This window comes from Globicephala melas, chromosome 9, assembly GCF_963455315.2.
Source record: "Globicephala melas chromosome 9, mGloMel1.2, whole genome shotgun sequence".
NCBI lineage: Eukaryota > Metazoa > Chordata > Mammalia > Artiodactyla > Delphinidae > Globicephala > Globicephala melas.
Genome location: NC_083322.1, coordinates 21684270 through 21700874, shown reverse-complemented (window position 1 = coordinate 21700874; position 16605 = coordinate 21684270). Strand labels below are relative to the sequence as shown.

The 16605-nt window shown below is 36.3% G+C and overlaps 1 protein-coding gene across 2 annotated transcripts in view; it reads right to left on the bottom strand.

Annotated features, from left to right (window-relative positions):
- Positions 1 to 16605, bottom strand: part of COPG2 (COPI coat complex subunit gamma 2) — a 129746-nt gene that overhangs the window by 79024 nt on the left and 34117 nt on the right. For both annotated transcript variants that reach the window (XM_060305306.1, XM_060305307.1), the window contains one exon: positions 15537 to 15694. In XM_060305306.1, coding sequence (XP_060161289.1) covers positions 15537 to 15694 — 158 coding nt within the window. The remainder of the gene's footprint in view (positions 1 to 15536; positions 15695 to 16605) is intronic.

The following is a 16605-nucleotide window of genomic DNA, read 5'->3' as shown; positions in this document are numbered from 1 at the left end:
TATCTTGGGTCACAAATCAAGCCTTGGTAAATTTATGAAAACTGAAACCGTATCAAGTATCTTTTCCGACCACAACGCTATGAGACTAGATATCAATTACAGGAAAAAAATCTGTAAAATAATACAAACACATGGTGGCTAAACAATACACTACTAAATAACCAAGAGATAACTGAATAAATCAAAGAGGAAATCAAAAAACACCTAGAAACAAATGACAATGAAAACACGATGACCCAAAACCTATGGGATTCAGAAAAAGCAGTTCTAAGAGGGAAGTTTATAGCAATACAATCCTACCTCAAGAAACACCTCAAATAAAGAACCTAACCTTACACCTAGAGCAATTAGAGAAAAGAGAACAAAAAAACCCCAAAGTCAGCAGAAGGAAAGAAATCATAAAGATAAGATCAGAAATAAATGAAAAAGAAATGAAAGAAACGATAGCAAAGATCAATAAAACTAAAAGCTGGTTCTTTGAGAAGTTAAACAAAATTGATAAACCATTAGCCAGACTCACAAAGAAAAAAAGGGAGAAGACTCAAATCAACAGAATTAGAAATGAAAAAGGAGAAGTAACAACTGACACTGCAGAAATACAAAGGATCATGAGAGATTACTACAAGCAACTATATGCCAATAAAATGGACAACCTAGAAAAAATGGACAAATTCTTAGAAAATCACAACCTTCTGAGACTGAACCAGGAAGAAACAGCAAATATAAACAGACCAGTCACAAGCACTGAAATTGAAACTGTGATTAAAAATCTCTTCCAACAAACAAAAGCCCAGGACCAGATGGCTTCACAGGTGAATTCTATCAAACATTTAGAGAAGAGCTAACACCTATCCTTCTCAAACTCTTCCAAAATATAGCAGAAGGAGGAACACTCCCCAACTCATTCTACGAGGCCACCATCACCCTGATACCAAAACCAGACAAAGATGTCACAAAAAAGAAAACTACAGGCCAGTATCACTAATGAACACAGATGCAAAAATCCTCAACAAAATACTAGCAAACAGAATCCAACAGCACATTAAAAGGCTCATGCACCATGATCAAGTGGGGTTTATGCCAGGAATGCAAGGATTCTTCAATATATGCAAATCAATCAATGTGATACACCATATTAACAAATTAAAGGAGAAAAACCACATGATCATCTTAACAGACACAGAAAAAGCTTTTGACAAAATTCAACACCGGTTTATAATAAAAACCCTCCAGAAACTGGGCAGAGAGGGAACTTACCTCAAAATAATAAAGGCCATATGGTGAAAAACTGAAAGCATTTCTACTAAGATCAGGAACAAGACAAGGTTGACCACTGTCATCACTATTATTCAACATAGTTTTGGAAGTTTTAGCCACAGCAATCAGAGAAGAAAAGGAAATAAAAGGAATCCAAATTGGAAAAGAAGTAGAACTGTCACTGTTTGAAGATGACATGATACTATACATAGAGAATCCTAAGGATGCCATCAGAAAACTACTAGAGCTAATCAATGAATTTGGTAAAGTAGTAGGATACAAAATTAATGCACAGAAATCTCTTGCATTCCTATACGCTAATGATGAAAAATCTGAAAGAGAAATTAAGGAAACACTCCCATTTACCATTGCAACAAAAAGAATAAAATACCTAGGAATAAATCTACCTGGAGACAAAAGACCTGTATGCAGAAAACTATAAGACACTGATGAAAGAAATTACAGATGATACAAACATATGGAGAGATATACCATATTCTTGGATTGGAAGAGTCAACATTGTGAAAATGACTATACTACCCAAAGCAATCTACAGATTCAACGCAATCCCTAGCAAACTACCAACGGCATTTTTCACAGAACTAGAACAAAAATTTCACAATCTGTATAGAAACACAAAAGACCCCGAATACCCGAAGCAACCGTGAGAAAGAAAAATGAAGCTGGAGGAATCAGGCTCCCGGACTTCAGACTATACTACAAAGCTACAGTAATCAAGACAGTATGGTACTGGCACAAACACAGAAATATAGATCAATGGAACAGGAGAGAAAGCCCAGAGATAAATCATGCACATATGGTCACCTTATCTTTGATAAAGGAGGCAAGAATATACAATGGAGAAAAGGCAACCTCTTCAATAAGTGGTGCTAGGAAAACAGGACAGCTAAATGTAAAAGAATGAAATTAGAACACTCCCTAACACCATACACACAAAAAAACCTCAAAATGGATTAAAGACCTAAATATAAGGCCAGACACTATAAATCTCTTAGAGGAAAACACAGGCAGAACACTCTGTGACATAAATCACAGCAAGATCCTGTTTGACCCACCTCCTAGAAAAAGATAAATAAAAACAAAAATAAACAAATGGGACCTAATGAAACTTAAAAGCTTTTGCACAGCAAAGGAAAACATAAACAAGACAACCCTCAGAATGGGAGAAAATATTTGCAAACGAAGCAACTGACAAAGGATTAATCTCCAAAATATACAAGCAGCTCATGCAGCTCAATATCAAAAAACAACCCAATCCAAAAATGGGCAGAAGACCTAAATAGACATTTCTACAAAGAAGATATACAGATTGACAACAAACACATGAAAGGATGCGCAACATCACTACTCATTAGAGAAATGCAAATCAAAACCACAATGAGCTATCACCTCACACCAATCAGAATGACCATCATCAGAAAATCTACAAACAATAAATGCTGGAGAGGGTGTGGAGAAAAGGGAACCCTCTTGCACTGTTGAGGGGAACGTAAATTGATACAGCCACTATGGAGAACAGTATGGAGGTTCCTTAAAAAACTAAAAATAGAACTACCATATGACCCAGCAATCCCACTACTGGGCATATACCCTGAGAAAACCGTAATTCAAGAAGAGTCATGTACCACAATGTTCACTGCAGCTCTATTTACAATAGCCAGGACATGGAAGCAACTTAAGTGTCCATCGACAGATGAATGGATAAAGAAGATGTGGCACATATATACAATGGAATATTACTCAGCCATAAAAAGAAACGAAATTGAGTTATTTGTAGTGAGGTGGATGGACCTAACGTCTGTCATACAGAGTGAAGTAAGTCAGAGAGAGAAAAACAAATACCGTATGCTAACACATATATGTGGATTCTAAAAAAAAAAAAAAAAATGGTTCTGAAGAACCTAGGGGCAGGACAGGAATAAAGATGCAGATGTAGAGAATGAACTTGAGGACACGGGGAGTGCGAAGGGTAAGCTGGGAAGAAGTGAGAGAGTGGCATAGCTAGTGGGAAGCAGCCACATAGCACAGGGAGATCAGCTCCATGCTTTGTGTCCACCTAGAGGGGTGGGATAGGGAGGGTGGGAGGGAGACGCAAGAGGGAGGAGATATGGGGATACATGTATATGTATAGCTGATTCACTTTGTTATACAACAGAAACTAACATACCATTGTAAAGCAATTATACTCCAATAAAGATGTTAAGAAAAACAAAAAAACAAACAACCTGATTTAAAAATGGGCAGAAGTACAGAATGGTCATTATTCCAAAGAAGACATACAGATAGCCAACAGGCACATGTAAAGATGCTCAACACCACTAGTTATCAGAGAAATACAAATCAAAACCACAATGAGATATCAGCTCATACTTGCCATAACAGACATTAAACAGTCCACAAATAACAAATGCTGTGGAGAATGGTGTGGAGAAAAGGGAACCCTCCTACACTGTTGGTGGGAATATAAATTGGTGCAGCCACTATGGAAAACAATATGGAGACTCCGCAGAAAACTAAAAACAGAACTACCATATGATCCAGCAATTCCACTCCTGGGGATATATTCAAAGAAAAGGAAAACGTTAATTCAAAAAGATATATGCACCCCAGTGTTCACAGCAGCATTATTTACAACAGCCAAAATATAGAAGCAACCTAAGTGTCCATCAACAGATGAATGGGTAAAGAATATGTCATATATATACACAATGGAATACCACTCGGCCATAAAAATAAATGAAATTTTACTGTTTGCAACAACATGGATGAACTTGGAGGATATTATGCTAAGTGAAATAAGTCAGACAGAGAAAGACAAATACTGTATGATATCATTTATATGTGGAATCTAAAAAATAAAACTAGTGAATATAACAAAAAAGAAAAAGACTCACAGATATAGAGAACAAACTAGTGGTTACCAGTAGGGAGAGGGAAGGGGGAGCGGCAATATAGGGGTAGGAGAGTAAGAGACACAAACTATTATTCATAAAATAAATAAGCTACAAGGATATATTGTACAGCACAGGTAATACACACAAGATTTGATAATGACTAGAAATGGAGTATAACCTTTAAAAATTGTGAATCACTATGTTGTACACCTGAAACTTATATAATATTGTAAATCAATTCTACCTCAATTTTAAAAAAGGAAAAAGAAAAAAGAAAATCACTTTGTGTTACATACCAAATTAATAATAAAAAGGACAGAAACCACATGATCATCTTAACAGGTACAGAAAAAGCAGTCAACAAAATCTAACACCGATTTATGATAAATACTCTCAAAAAGGCTAGAGAATGAAGGGAATCCCCTCAAACTGATAAAGGGCATCTTCATAAAATCCATGGTTAACGTCATGCTTAATGCTTTCCCCTTAAGATCAGGGACAAGGCAAGGATATCTGCTTTCACCACTTCTATTCAACATTGTACTGAAGGTTCAAGATGGTACAATTAGGAAAAAAAGAAATTAAAGACATCTAGTTTGGAAAGGAAGAAGTAAAACTGTATTTGTTCTCAGATGACATGATCCTATACATGAAAATCCCAAGGAATATAACACACACACACACACACACACACAAATGGAACAAATAAATGACCATATCAAGGTTACAGGATACAAGATCAACACGTGAAAATCAACAATCAACTGCTGATTTCTATATATTGGCAACAATTAATCCAAAACAAAATGAACAGAACAATTCCATTCACAGCAGTATCAGAAAGAGTAAAATACTTAGAAATAAATTTAATAAAAGCAATGCAAGACTTTTACACTGAAAACTACAAAACCCTGCTGAGAAATCTAAATAAATGGAGAAACAATTTCTGTTCATGGACTGGAAGACTAGATATTGTCAAGATGGAAATTCTCCCAAATTGATTTATCCAAAATAGATCTATTCTATTCAATGCGATCCCTATCAAAATGCCAGCAGGCTTTTTGTTGTAGAAATTCAAAGCTGATCCTAAAATTATATGGAAACATAAAGGACCCAGAATAGTCAAAACAATTTTCAAAAAACTAAATATAGCAAACATTGACAGATCTGAAGGGAAAAGAGAGCAATTCAATAATAGTAGAAGACTTCAATACTCCACTTTCAATAATGGATAAAACATCCAGACAGAAAATCAATAAGGAAGCAGTGGGCTGGAACTACATTGACCTAACAGACATATACAGAACTTTTTGCCCAACAGCAGCAAAATACACATTCTTCTCAAGTGCACAGGGAATGTTCTCCAGAATAGATCACGTTAGGTAACAAGTCTTAACAAATTCAAGAAGATTAAAATCATACCAAGTATCTTTTTCAACCACAATGGGATGAAATTAGAATTAACAAAAGGAAAACTGGAAAATTCACAAACATACGAAAATTAAACAACACACTCTTGAACAACCAATGGGTCAAAGAAGAAATCAAAAGAGAAATTAGAAAATACCTTCGTACAAACAAAAACACAGCATACCAAAACTTATGGGATGCAGTAAGAGCAGTACTAAGAGGGAAGTTCATAGCAAAAACTGTAATTTTTTTAAAGGCCAACTATAATACTGGACATACAAAATCAAAAATAATTGCCAGAGAAATTCTGAAAATTAATAAATGAGTTTAACAAGTGCGGAGTATGGTCATTTTGTCCAAAACTGATCTTCTGGCCACTCAGAAAAGAAGCTGGATTCCTATGAACTTCCATAACAACTGGACTCAGCTAAATGTGTAATCGATTCTGGTCACCCACAAAGCTTGGGACTCAAGCTCCTTCCTATCATGCCAAAGGAGGGGCTGGTGCTTCCCCAACAGTAAAGGTGGACATGGAGATTTCTACTACTAGCATGCCATGTCATACATCTGGCAAGGTTTGGATCCCAGCCCTTGATTATGCCAGGGAAGGGCTGCTTCCCTCAAAATTTATGTTAAGCCATCAAAATAGGTTCTAGGTTATCCAATTTGTTGGCATATAATTATACACGGTAGTTTAAAAATCTCAAAACCCAAGGGTCATAATCCCTTTCTCGGGCTGAGAAAAATGGTCCTGATAGACCTCTGTACACTGTCCTAGGATGAAAAGGCAATGTGGAGCCCAGTGCTACTAGTACTGCACCAGTCTATGTGTTTCGCCCAATGAATGTTACTCCAGTAGGTTAGGTATGAGTTTTGCTTGGATATTTGTACTTATTTGCATAAAAATTGTTATAGCAAGGTGAGCGTCAAGCCAGGTTTCTACTGTAGCTTTCTGGAAGTGGATCAAAGAATGAGAGGTCATTTGGCAGCATGACCAAAGGAAACTCATTTTGGCAGCATGGCCAGTCATTGCGATGGTTGGTCTCACTAGCTGCCTGTGGAAAAATATCCCTAAAGTCCCAATGAATGAAAAATCTGGGGGATAAGATTGTCCAGGTTAGAATTTCTTGGTTTTTATTAATGTTCTTGGTGGGAGTGTCCCAGGAAGAGGCAAACTCAACTGAGGGGAAAGCTAAACAATCCATGATAAAATTATATACACACACAGAGAGAAGAGAAATAAGGATACAAAACAAGAACTGAGAAACATTACTGCAAATGAATAAGAGAGGAGGATTTGTTCTACCATATATCTACACTATTATAAAGCTGTGATGATAAGACAATGTTTTGCTGGTACAGGGAGAGAAATATAGAGTAGTGGAGAACAGGAGCCCAGAAACAGACCAATGCATATAAGGATGCCTGTTTCATGGCAAAGCTGATATTGCATAGCAATGGGTATAGACAGGTATTTCAACAAATGGCGCTGGGACTACTGCATATCCATATGGGAAAAAAAGACTGCTGCCTTATACCATATCCAGAAAACAATTCCAGGTAGATTATAGACCTAAAACATGAAAGTTAAAACTATAACACTTGTAGAAAATAGTACAGAAAATACATTTGAAAACTTGGGGTAGAAAACATTTCTTGATCAAGACACCAAAAATATTATTCTGAAAGTAAAAGAATGACATTACCTTTAAGAACGTTCTGTTCATTAAGATATCAAGAAAGGGAACAGACAAACTTGAGTGGGAAAAGCTATTTGCAACTTATACAACCAACAAAGGACTCACATCTAGAATACAGAAGAACTAGAAATCAATAAGGATAAAACAGATAACCCAAACAAAAGAAAGGGCAAAACTCCAATAGGTATTTAAATATAAAAGAATATCCAAATGGCTCATAAATATAGAAAAAGGTTCTCAAACTCATTAGTAATTAGAAAATTACAAATTAAAACCACAATGATTTGACAGTGATGCCAAGATAATTCAAGGGAAAAGGACCAGTCTCTCAACAAACGGTGCTGAGACAACTGCAAACTCATATTGCTACTGCATATCCACATGCAAAAGAATGAAAATGGACCCCTGCTTCACACCATATACAAAAATATCTCAAAATGGACCAAAGACCAAAATGTAAAAAATAAAACTCTTAGAAGAAGGAAGCATAGGTGTAAATCTTTGTGACCTTGGGTTAGATAATGGTTTCCTAGGTATAATAACAAAGGCACAAGCAATCAAAGAAAGAAAGACAAATTAGACTTCATCAAAATTTAAAACTTCTGTACTTCAAAGGACACTATCAAGAAAGTGAAAAGGAAGGCCACAGAATGGGAGGAAATACTTGAAAATTATATACCTAATAAAGGTCTAGTATCCAAAATATATTTAACAACTATTTCAAACAACAATAAAAGACAAATAATCCCATTTTTTTAAAACGAGCAAAGGATTTTAAAAAGATATACAAATGCCCAATAAGCATATGAAAAGATGCTGAAACTTGTTAGGGAACTAAAACTTTTCTTGCTGTCAGACCAAGAACTTACCTGTATAATTTTTTTTTCAATAAAACTTTTCCAGTGGGGGGGGAAAAATCCCCCATTGATATACCTCTTCACACCTACTATGGTGTGTATAATAAAGAAAGACAGACAATAGTGAGTGTTGGTGAGGATGTGGAGAAATCAGAACTTCACACACTGCTGGCAAGAATGTAAAATGGTTACAACCACTTTGTCAAACAGTTTGGCACTCCTCGAAAAGTTAAACATAGTTACATTATGACCTGGGGATTCTACTCACAGGTAAATGTCCACGAGAACTGAAAACATGTCCACGTAAAAAATTATGCATGACTGCCAATAGCAGCAGTCTATTGCAGTCTATGAATTATTATTTATAATAGCCAAAGAGTGGGAACAACCCAAATGTCCATCAACAGACAAATGAATAAATAAAATATGGTATAGCCACCCAGTGGAATATTATTCACCCATAAAAAGAATGAGGTACTGATACTTCTACAATATAGATGAACCCTGAAAAGATTATTGTAAGTGAAACCAAAAACTAAAGACCACATATTGTATGATTCCACTTATATGAAATGTCCAGAACAGGCAAATACATAGAGACAGGAAGCAGATTAATGTTTTCCAGGGGTTGAGGGGAGGGTAGAATAGGGAGTAGGACTGTTAATGGGTTGGGGTTTTCTTTTTAGGGTGGTAAAAATGTTCTGGAGTTAGTAGTAGTGGTTATACAACTTTGTGAATATACTAAGGACCACTGAATTTTACACTTTACAAAGGTGAATTTTATGATATGCGAGTTATAGCTCAATAAAAAATATATAATATACCCCTTAGATTAGTAAAATTTTTAAAGTTTGACAATATCAAGCCTCAAGAAATCCCACACTGCTGGCTGGAGTGTAAATTGGTACAATCACTTTGAAAAAAAGTCTAACGTTACCTAGTAAAGAGATGTATACCCAATGATCTAGCAATTCTATTCCTAGATATGTACCCTATAGGAATGCATGCTTACATACAAAGACACAAAGCTATGGTAATGAGGCAGTGTGGTATGAGGTACAGGGATACTGTTTATAGCCATTTCATTATTAATAAGTGCTCCAAACAGAAAATAATCCAAATGCCCATTAATAGAAGAATGAATATAGATAAACTAGGAAGTATTCAATCAAGGAAATATAAAATATAATTAAAATGAACTAGAGCTACACCAAAAGCAAGGGTGAATCTTACACCAGAATACTGAGTGGAAAAAAAAAAAAAAAAAGACCCAAAATACTGCATGATTCTATAGACAGAATGTTCAAAACAAGGCAAAACTAAACTTTACTGTTTAGGGATACATGCACAGGGGGGTAAAAATCTAAATAAAAGCAAAGAAATAACTACCATAAAAGTCAGAAAGTGGTTTCTACTGGGGGTAGTTATGACCAAGAAGGATACATAAAACATTTCTGAAATACCAGAAATGTACTACCACCTAATGTATATGATCATTATAAGAGTGTCTCACAGAAAGTGGACATAATGTATACAACTACAACTTTTATGCATTTTTCTATATGTACATTATGTTTCTCAATTTAAAAATTTTAAAGAATTAATATTATGTATTCTCTCTTGGACACAGGGTTATAAATCCAAGGTCAATTTTGTTATCAGTGATATACAGGTCAACTACAGTCTGAAGTATTTATGCTTGATTGGCCATCTAAGAGAAGTGTTTAAAGTCTCCCAAGACCTTGAGATTGGGATTGACATATATACACTAATATGTATAAAACGGATAACTAATAAGAACCTGCTGTATAAAAAAATAAAATTCAAAATCCAAAAATAAATAAAGTCTCCCAAGACCTTAATTTCTTGTATTTAACATTCTGCTTTACATATTTTGAAACAACACTATTAAGTATATGTAAGATCACTCCTGTTATACCATTTTTAAGACCATTACTTTTGTCAAAATACAAAATCCCACTGTCATTTTTAATGCTTTAAACCTTGATTCCTATTGGGGCTTAGACTAATAATGCTAAACTATTTTTTTGTGTTAGTATATATCTAGCATATATTCTTGACATATTTACTTGAAATGTTTCCTCGTCATTCTGTTTGGAAGTGTCTTATGTAAAAGGCTATATAGTAGGTCTGTTATTTTGTTTACCCAATCTGAGACTCTTTTAATAAGTAATCCTTTAATAATGTAAGTAAACCCATTTACATTTATTATTATAATTGAAATATCCTGTTTGCTAGCCAGCCTCCAAGATGGTCCTCCCAAATCTCCACTTTTGAATATCTACATCCTTGTGTAGCCCCCTCCCACATTATACGAGGGTTGGTCTGTGTGACCAAGAGAAAGCATCAGAGGTGATGGCATGTCACTTTCAAGATTAGGTTATAAAACACTGCAGCTTCCACCTTAGGCTCTCTCCCTCAGTTCACTCTGGAGAAGCCAGCTGCCAGGCTGTGAGGACATCCAGGCAGCCTAGAGAAAGGCTCTCAAAGTGAGAAACGAAGCACCTGGTCAATAGCCAGGAAGAAACTGAGGCCTATCAACTACTGCATGAATGAAATTGGAATCTTCCAGATTCAGATGACTACAGCTCTGACAACTTGATTGCAACTTCATGAAGAACCCTGAACCAAAACCAGACAGCTAAGCTACTTCCAAATTCCTAACCACAGAAACTGTGAGATAATAAATGTCTGCTATAAGCGGCTATGTTTTGGGCTAATCTGTCACACAGTAAGAGATAACTAACACGTTTACACTTAATTCTATCCAATTTATTTTCTTTTTTCTATTTATATACTTTGCCTTTATTATTTTTTCCTTACCAACCTTCAATCAACTTTTCTTTGTTCCATTTTTATTTCAACATTATTAAAGCTTTATATTCCATTTATATTCTTAGTTACTAACCCATATATATTTCTGACAAAGTTTAATATCACTAACAATATCTTCCTCCCAAACAAAAACAAACCACAAAAACTTAACATGCTTTTACTTCCATCTAACATCAATATTCATCACGGTAGGCTTCCCTGGTGGCGCAGTGGCTGACAGTCCGCCTGTCGATGCAGGGGACACGGGTTCGTGCCCCGGTCTGGGAAGATCCCACATGCCGCGGAGTGGCTGGGCCCGTGAGCCACGCCCGCTGAGCCTGCACGTCCGGAGCCTGTGCTCCGCAACGGGAGAGGCCACAATAGTGAGAGGCCCGCGTACCGCAAAAACAAAAACAAACAAAAAAATACTACAGATTAGTTGTGCCAGTTAAGTCTGAAATTAATTTATACAAAACTATACAGAATGTATTTGTTTGTATGTGACTTCTTTGAGATTTATCCATGTGGTTACATTTGACAATGGTAATATGTTCATTTCCACTGTTGCATACTGTTTACTATATGAATATACCACAATTTATTTTTTGATTCTACCAGTGATGGACCTTTGGCCTGCTTCCATTTCAGGGCTATTATGAAAAACAGTACTAAAGGTGTCCTTGGTATGTCTTTTGACACACAAACGTATGCATTTCTGTTTGGTATTTAAAAGAAGCCAATTGAAATTCTGATTGAGGGTTCAATGAATTCATGAATCAAAATAAGATGATGTGCTATCTTTACAGTATTGAATATTCTAATCTAAAAACATGACATATCCCTCTATTTATTCAAGTCTTACTTTAAATAACATTTGATAATTTTCTGTGTAGAGATGTATACAATTTTCGGTAGATTTATTCCTAATGATTTGATTTTAATTAAAATGGTACCATCTTTTCAAAATTGTATCTTATTGATCAGTTGCTGGTATGTAGAAATAAAATTGATTCTGGATATTAGCCTATCCAGTAACTTTGGTAAATTCATGTATCAATTCTAATAGGTAATATATAGATTATTTTGCACTTTCTATATACACAGTCATGTTGTCTGCAAAGACACTTTCATGTCATCTTTCAAATCTTTAGATTTTTAATTTTTTTCTTAACTTATTGCACCAAGTAGGGCCTTCCATTAAAATGTTACTTAAAAAACAGGATTAGCAAGCATCCTTGTCTCATTCACAATCTTAAAGGGAAAGCCTTTAACTGTTCACCAATAAGTATAAAGTTTATTGTAGATTTTTTGGTACTCCTATCAGAATAATTATGTTCCCTTCTATTATTTGCTTTGAAAAGATATTTTTAATTACAAATTGCCACTGAATTTTATCAATTGCTTTTTAGCATCAAGATGTTAGGATTTATCTCCTTTATTCTTTTTTTTTTTTTTTTGCGGTACACGGGCCTCTCACTGTTGTGGCCTCTCCCGTTGCGGAGCACAGGCTCCGGACGCGCAGGCTCAGCGGCCATGGCTCACGGACCCAGCCGCTCCGCGGCATGTGGGATCTTCCCAGACTGGGGCACGAACCCGTGTCCCCTGCATCGGCAGGCGGACTCTCAACCACTGCACCACCAGGGAAGCCCTCCTTTATTCTTTAGATGAGAAATATTATGTTGATTTTTGACTGTTAGGTCAACCTTACAGTTCTAGAATAAATGCATACTGGGAAATACTTGTTCATTATTTCTTCATATACCTTTTCTGCTCCATTCTCTCACATCTCCCTCTGGATTCCAATCATATATCAAGTGGTAGGCCACCTGATATTATGCCACAGTTCTCTGAAGCTCTGTTTATTTTTCCTTAATCTGTTCTCTGTTCTTCAAATTAGTTACTTTCTATAGCACTATCTTCAAATGCACTAACACTTTCACTCTCCTCAGCCATCTCTAGTTTGGTGTTAGGCTCATCCAGCAAATCATCCATTTCAGTTATTGTACTTGTAGCAGGCAAAATGGCTTCCCAAAGATGTCCATGCTTTCCTCCGTGGAACCTGTGAATATGTTACCTTAAATGGCACAGACCAACCCCTGGCTGACAGCCAGCAAGGAAATAGGGACTTACAATCTATAACCACAAAGAAATGAATTTGGCCAACAACCTTAACGAGATTGCAAGTGGATTTTTTCCCAAAGCTTCCAGTAAGCAAAAGCACACTGCCAACATCTTAACTTTACCCCATGAGACCAATGTCTAACCTAAAGAACTGTGAGATCATGGATGTTGTGATTACATTTGTGGTAATTTGTCATGGCAGCAATAAAACACTAATACAGATTTTGGTACCTGGAAGTGAGGTGCTACTATAATACCTAAAATTGTGGAACTGCTTTTGGAACCAGACAATAGGCAGAGGCTGGAAGAATTCTAGTGAGCATAATGAAGAAAATCTAAAATGCCTTGACGGACTGTTATTATAAATTTGGTCTTGAAGGAGAGGCAGTGAGGGCTCACAGACTGCTTGTAGAAAGCTGGTCTTGGAGGATCAGAAGGAAGTCAGAAACTTGTTATTGTAAAATGGAGTAAGGTGGATCCTTGTTATGTACTGGCACAGAGCTCAGTGAAACTGTGTCCTACAGTTATGTGGAAAGCAGAATTTGTAATTTTTGGATATTTACTTGAGGGAATTTCCAAGGAAAGTGGTGAAGGTATGACCTGGTTTCCTCTTGCTGCTTATAGTAAAATGTGACTACTGGTTATATTTCCCAAATTCTTTGCACTTCTAGCAATTTTATTTTTATTTTTTTAGTTATTACTGTATATAGACATTGTGAACGATACAATGCAAAGACTCTAGAATCTAAGATGTTCCTGTAGCAGGCAGTTAACTGAGTTGGGATCAAATTCCAAACGTTATCTTCTCCATGGTGAGTTGCAAGTGAACTCTCCATTCAGTTCTTTCAGCTGACAGCTACTGCTTTTTGACAGGTTTACTGGAGTCTTCCCCTGTATAAGCACACTTGAGTAGTCAGCCAAAGATTTTTTGCGGAGTTTAAAATTGATTCTGAGGCTCACTGTATCTGTGGCTCCCTCTTTCCCAGGATTTCCACCCTAAATTTTCATCATTCTTCTAATTTCAAACTGTGTTCTCTCCCCACTGTCCATAAATACTATGGCTTTCTATGATCCCACACCCCAAAATTGTGGAGTGCCCTCAGAGACCAGCCAGATATACACAAATCTCACCCAGTATAGTTTCTGTCTTCCACGCAGTAATTTCCCTCCAGTTTTTGCCTGCTTTTCACCACTCACCAGTACTTTCAAATAGTGTGGGTTCTTTTGTTTCACAGACGCACAATTTTGGACTAATGATATAATCATTATTTGCAGGAGGGCTAATATAACCAAGCTACTCTACCATTACTGAAAGCAGGAAGCTCAGCTGAAATTTTTTTTTTTTTTTTTTTGGCTGTGTTGGGTCTTTTTGCCGCACGCGAGCTTTCTCTAGTTGCAGCGAGCAGGGGCTACTCTTCATTGCGGTGCGTGGGCTTCTCATTGCAGTGTCTTCTCTTGTTGCAGAGCACAGGCTCTAAGCATATGGGCTTCGGTAGCTGCAGCATATGGGCTCAGTAGTTGTGGCTCACGGGCTCTATCTAGAGCGCAGGCTCAGTAGTTGTGGTGCACGGACTTAGTTGCTCCGCAGCATGTGGGATCTTCCCAGACCAGGGCTCGAACCCATGTCCCCTGCATTGGCAGGTGGATTCTTAACCACTGCGCCACCAGGGAAGCCCTGAATATTTTTTTTAATATTCCATTTTTTCTTCTCTGTTGACATTTATATCTCCTAGTTTTTTTAGTGATTACTCAAGAGGTTACAGTATTCATCCTTATATTATCACAGTCTACCATCAGATACTATAACACTACTTCATGAACAGTATAAGAACCTTATGAATGTGTATTTCTACTAGCTTCCCTCACGTGCTTTAAATAAACTATTAAATGCAGTACTTCAACATTCTCTTTTATAAAAATAAAAAGGATAAACAAGATGATTCTTAATGTCACTTCCAGCTTTCACATTTAGTTACTATATAACCTATGATAAATATTTTTTGTTCAATATCAGTTTGTTATTTATTGTATTATTAGCAATCATAATCTGTTAAGTATATATGCTGCAGCATACATTAAAGTAAAAATAAAATTTGTGATTCTTGGGTTTCCCTGGTGGCGCAGTGGTTGAGAGTCCACCTGCTGATGCAGGGGACATGGGTTCGTGCCCCAGTCCAGGAAGATCCCACATGCTGCGGAGCGGCTGAGCCCGTGAGCCATGGCCGCTGAGCCTGTGCGTCCGGAGCCTGTGCTCCGCAACGGGAGAGGCCACAAAAAAAAGTTGTGATTCTTGGAATCCCATATTTTTTTTCTTAATTTGGAAAACACCAAATCCATCTGTAAAGTTGACATTGCCGAAAAAATATTCATAAAGGAAATAAACTCTGAGGTATGTTAACCAGCAAATGGAAAATTACTTAGGATTAGCTGAAAACACTTACCCCTCTTCATTTTCTTTTAGTAAGCGACTGGCAATTCGTATCAACATGCAGTAGGCAAACTGTGATTTGAGACCAGATTTAGTAAATTTATTCAACATCTTAGAAACAGCAAGGCGATCACTCTTTTTAAGGTGATACAAAACTCCCAACGCATGGTACTAAAGAACAAGAAAAAGAATATGATATAGAGAGAAGGCTGAGTAGGAAGAGGATAAAACTTACATAAATATAGAATCATACGGAAATACATTTTTAATTAAAAGATACCCAAGTTTAATGTATACAAATAGAATATCTTTTTCATACTGAATCAAACACAGGCATGATTGAAAGGATAAGAGTTTCTAATTTACCCTCAGAAGTTGTTAATACAGATTAGGTAAGTATTAAGGGGGTGACATACAATCTGAAGATGGCTCTAGCAGGTTCAGCGTTGCCCCATCCATCGTTAGTACAAAGGCTCTCAGGTCCAAGGCTTTAACCAGTGTTACAGGTCTTGCTTAGTGGATTTAAATCATCTGTGGTTATGTTAGTGGTTAAAGGATTAATCTCCTGAAGTAGGCTTATGGCATGTAATTATCATGGCACTTTGTGTAAAAACACAATGATCAGAGTTAGGAAGGTGAGAATGTTTCCCAAGGGAAAAATTACTACTCTACTTCCTCATAAGTGAATATGCTAACATGAGAAGTAAACATTAAAAGAGGATAAATAAGTACCCTCTCAAATATAAATGGAGTACTTTACATAAAATTGCCAGTTAAGAATTTAATCTTGTTCCTTTTAATTAAGAATAGCATAATGAATATCAAAAGGAGATCTTTCCAACAAAACAGTTTTAAAGCTTCAAAAAGTGATAATTACTCTTTACTGTTTTTCTAATGTCTAGTATAATCAAGGCCTGAAAAGCTTAGAATTGAACATCCATCTTCACAAATTATTTTTCAAACAAAGGACTGAAATGAATTATGACCTCTGGAATGAGCATCTCAAACTACCACTGAATATAAGAATCTTCTCAAACATTCCTACAGTTTCTACTAAACACTATAGCAGGGCCTACAGTGGT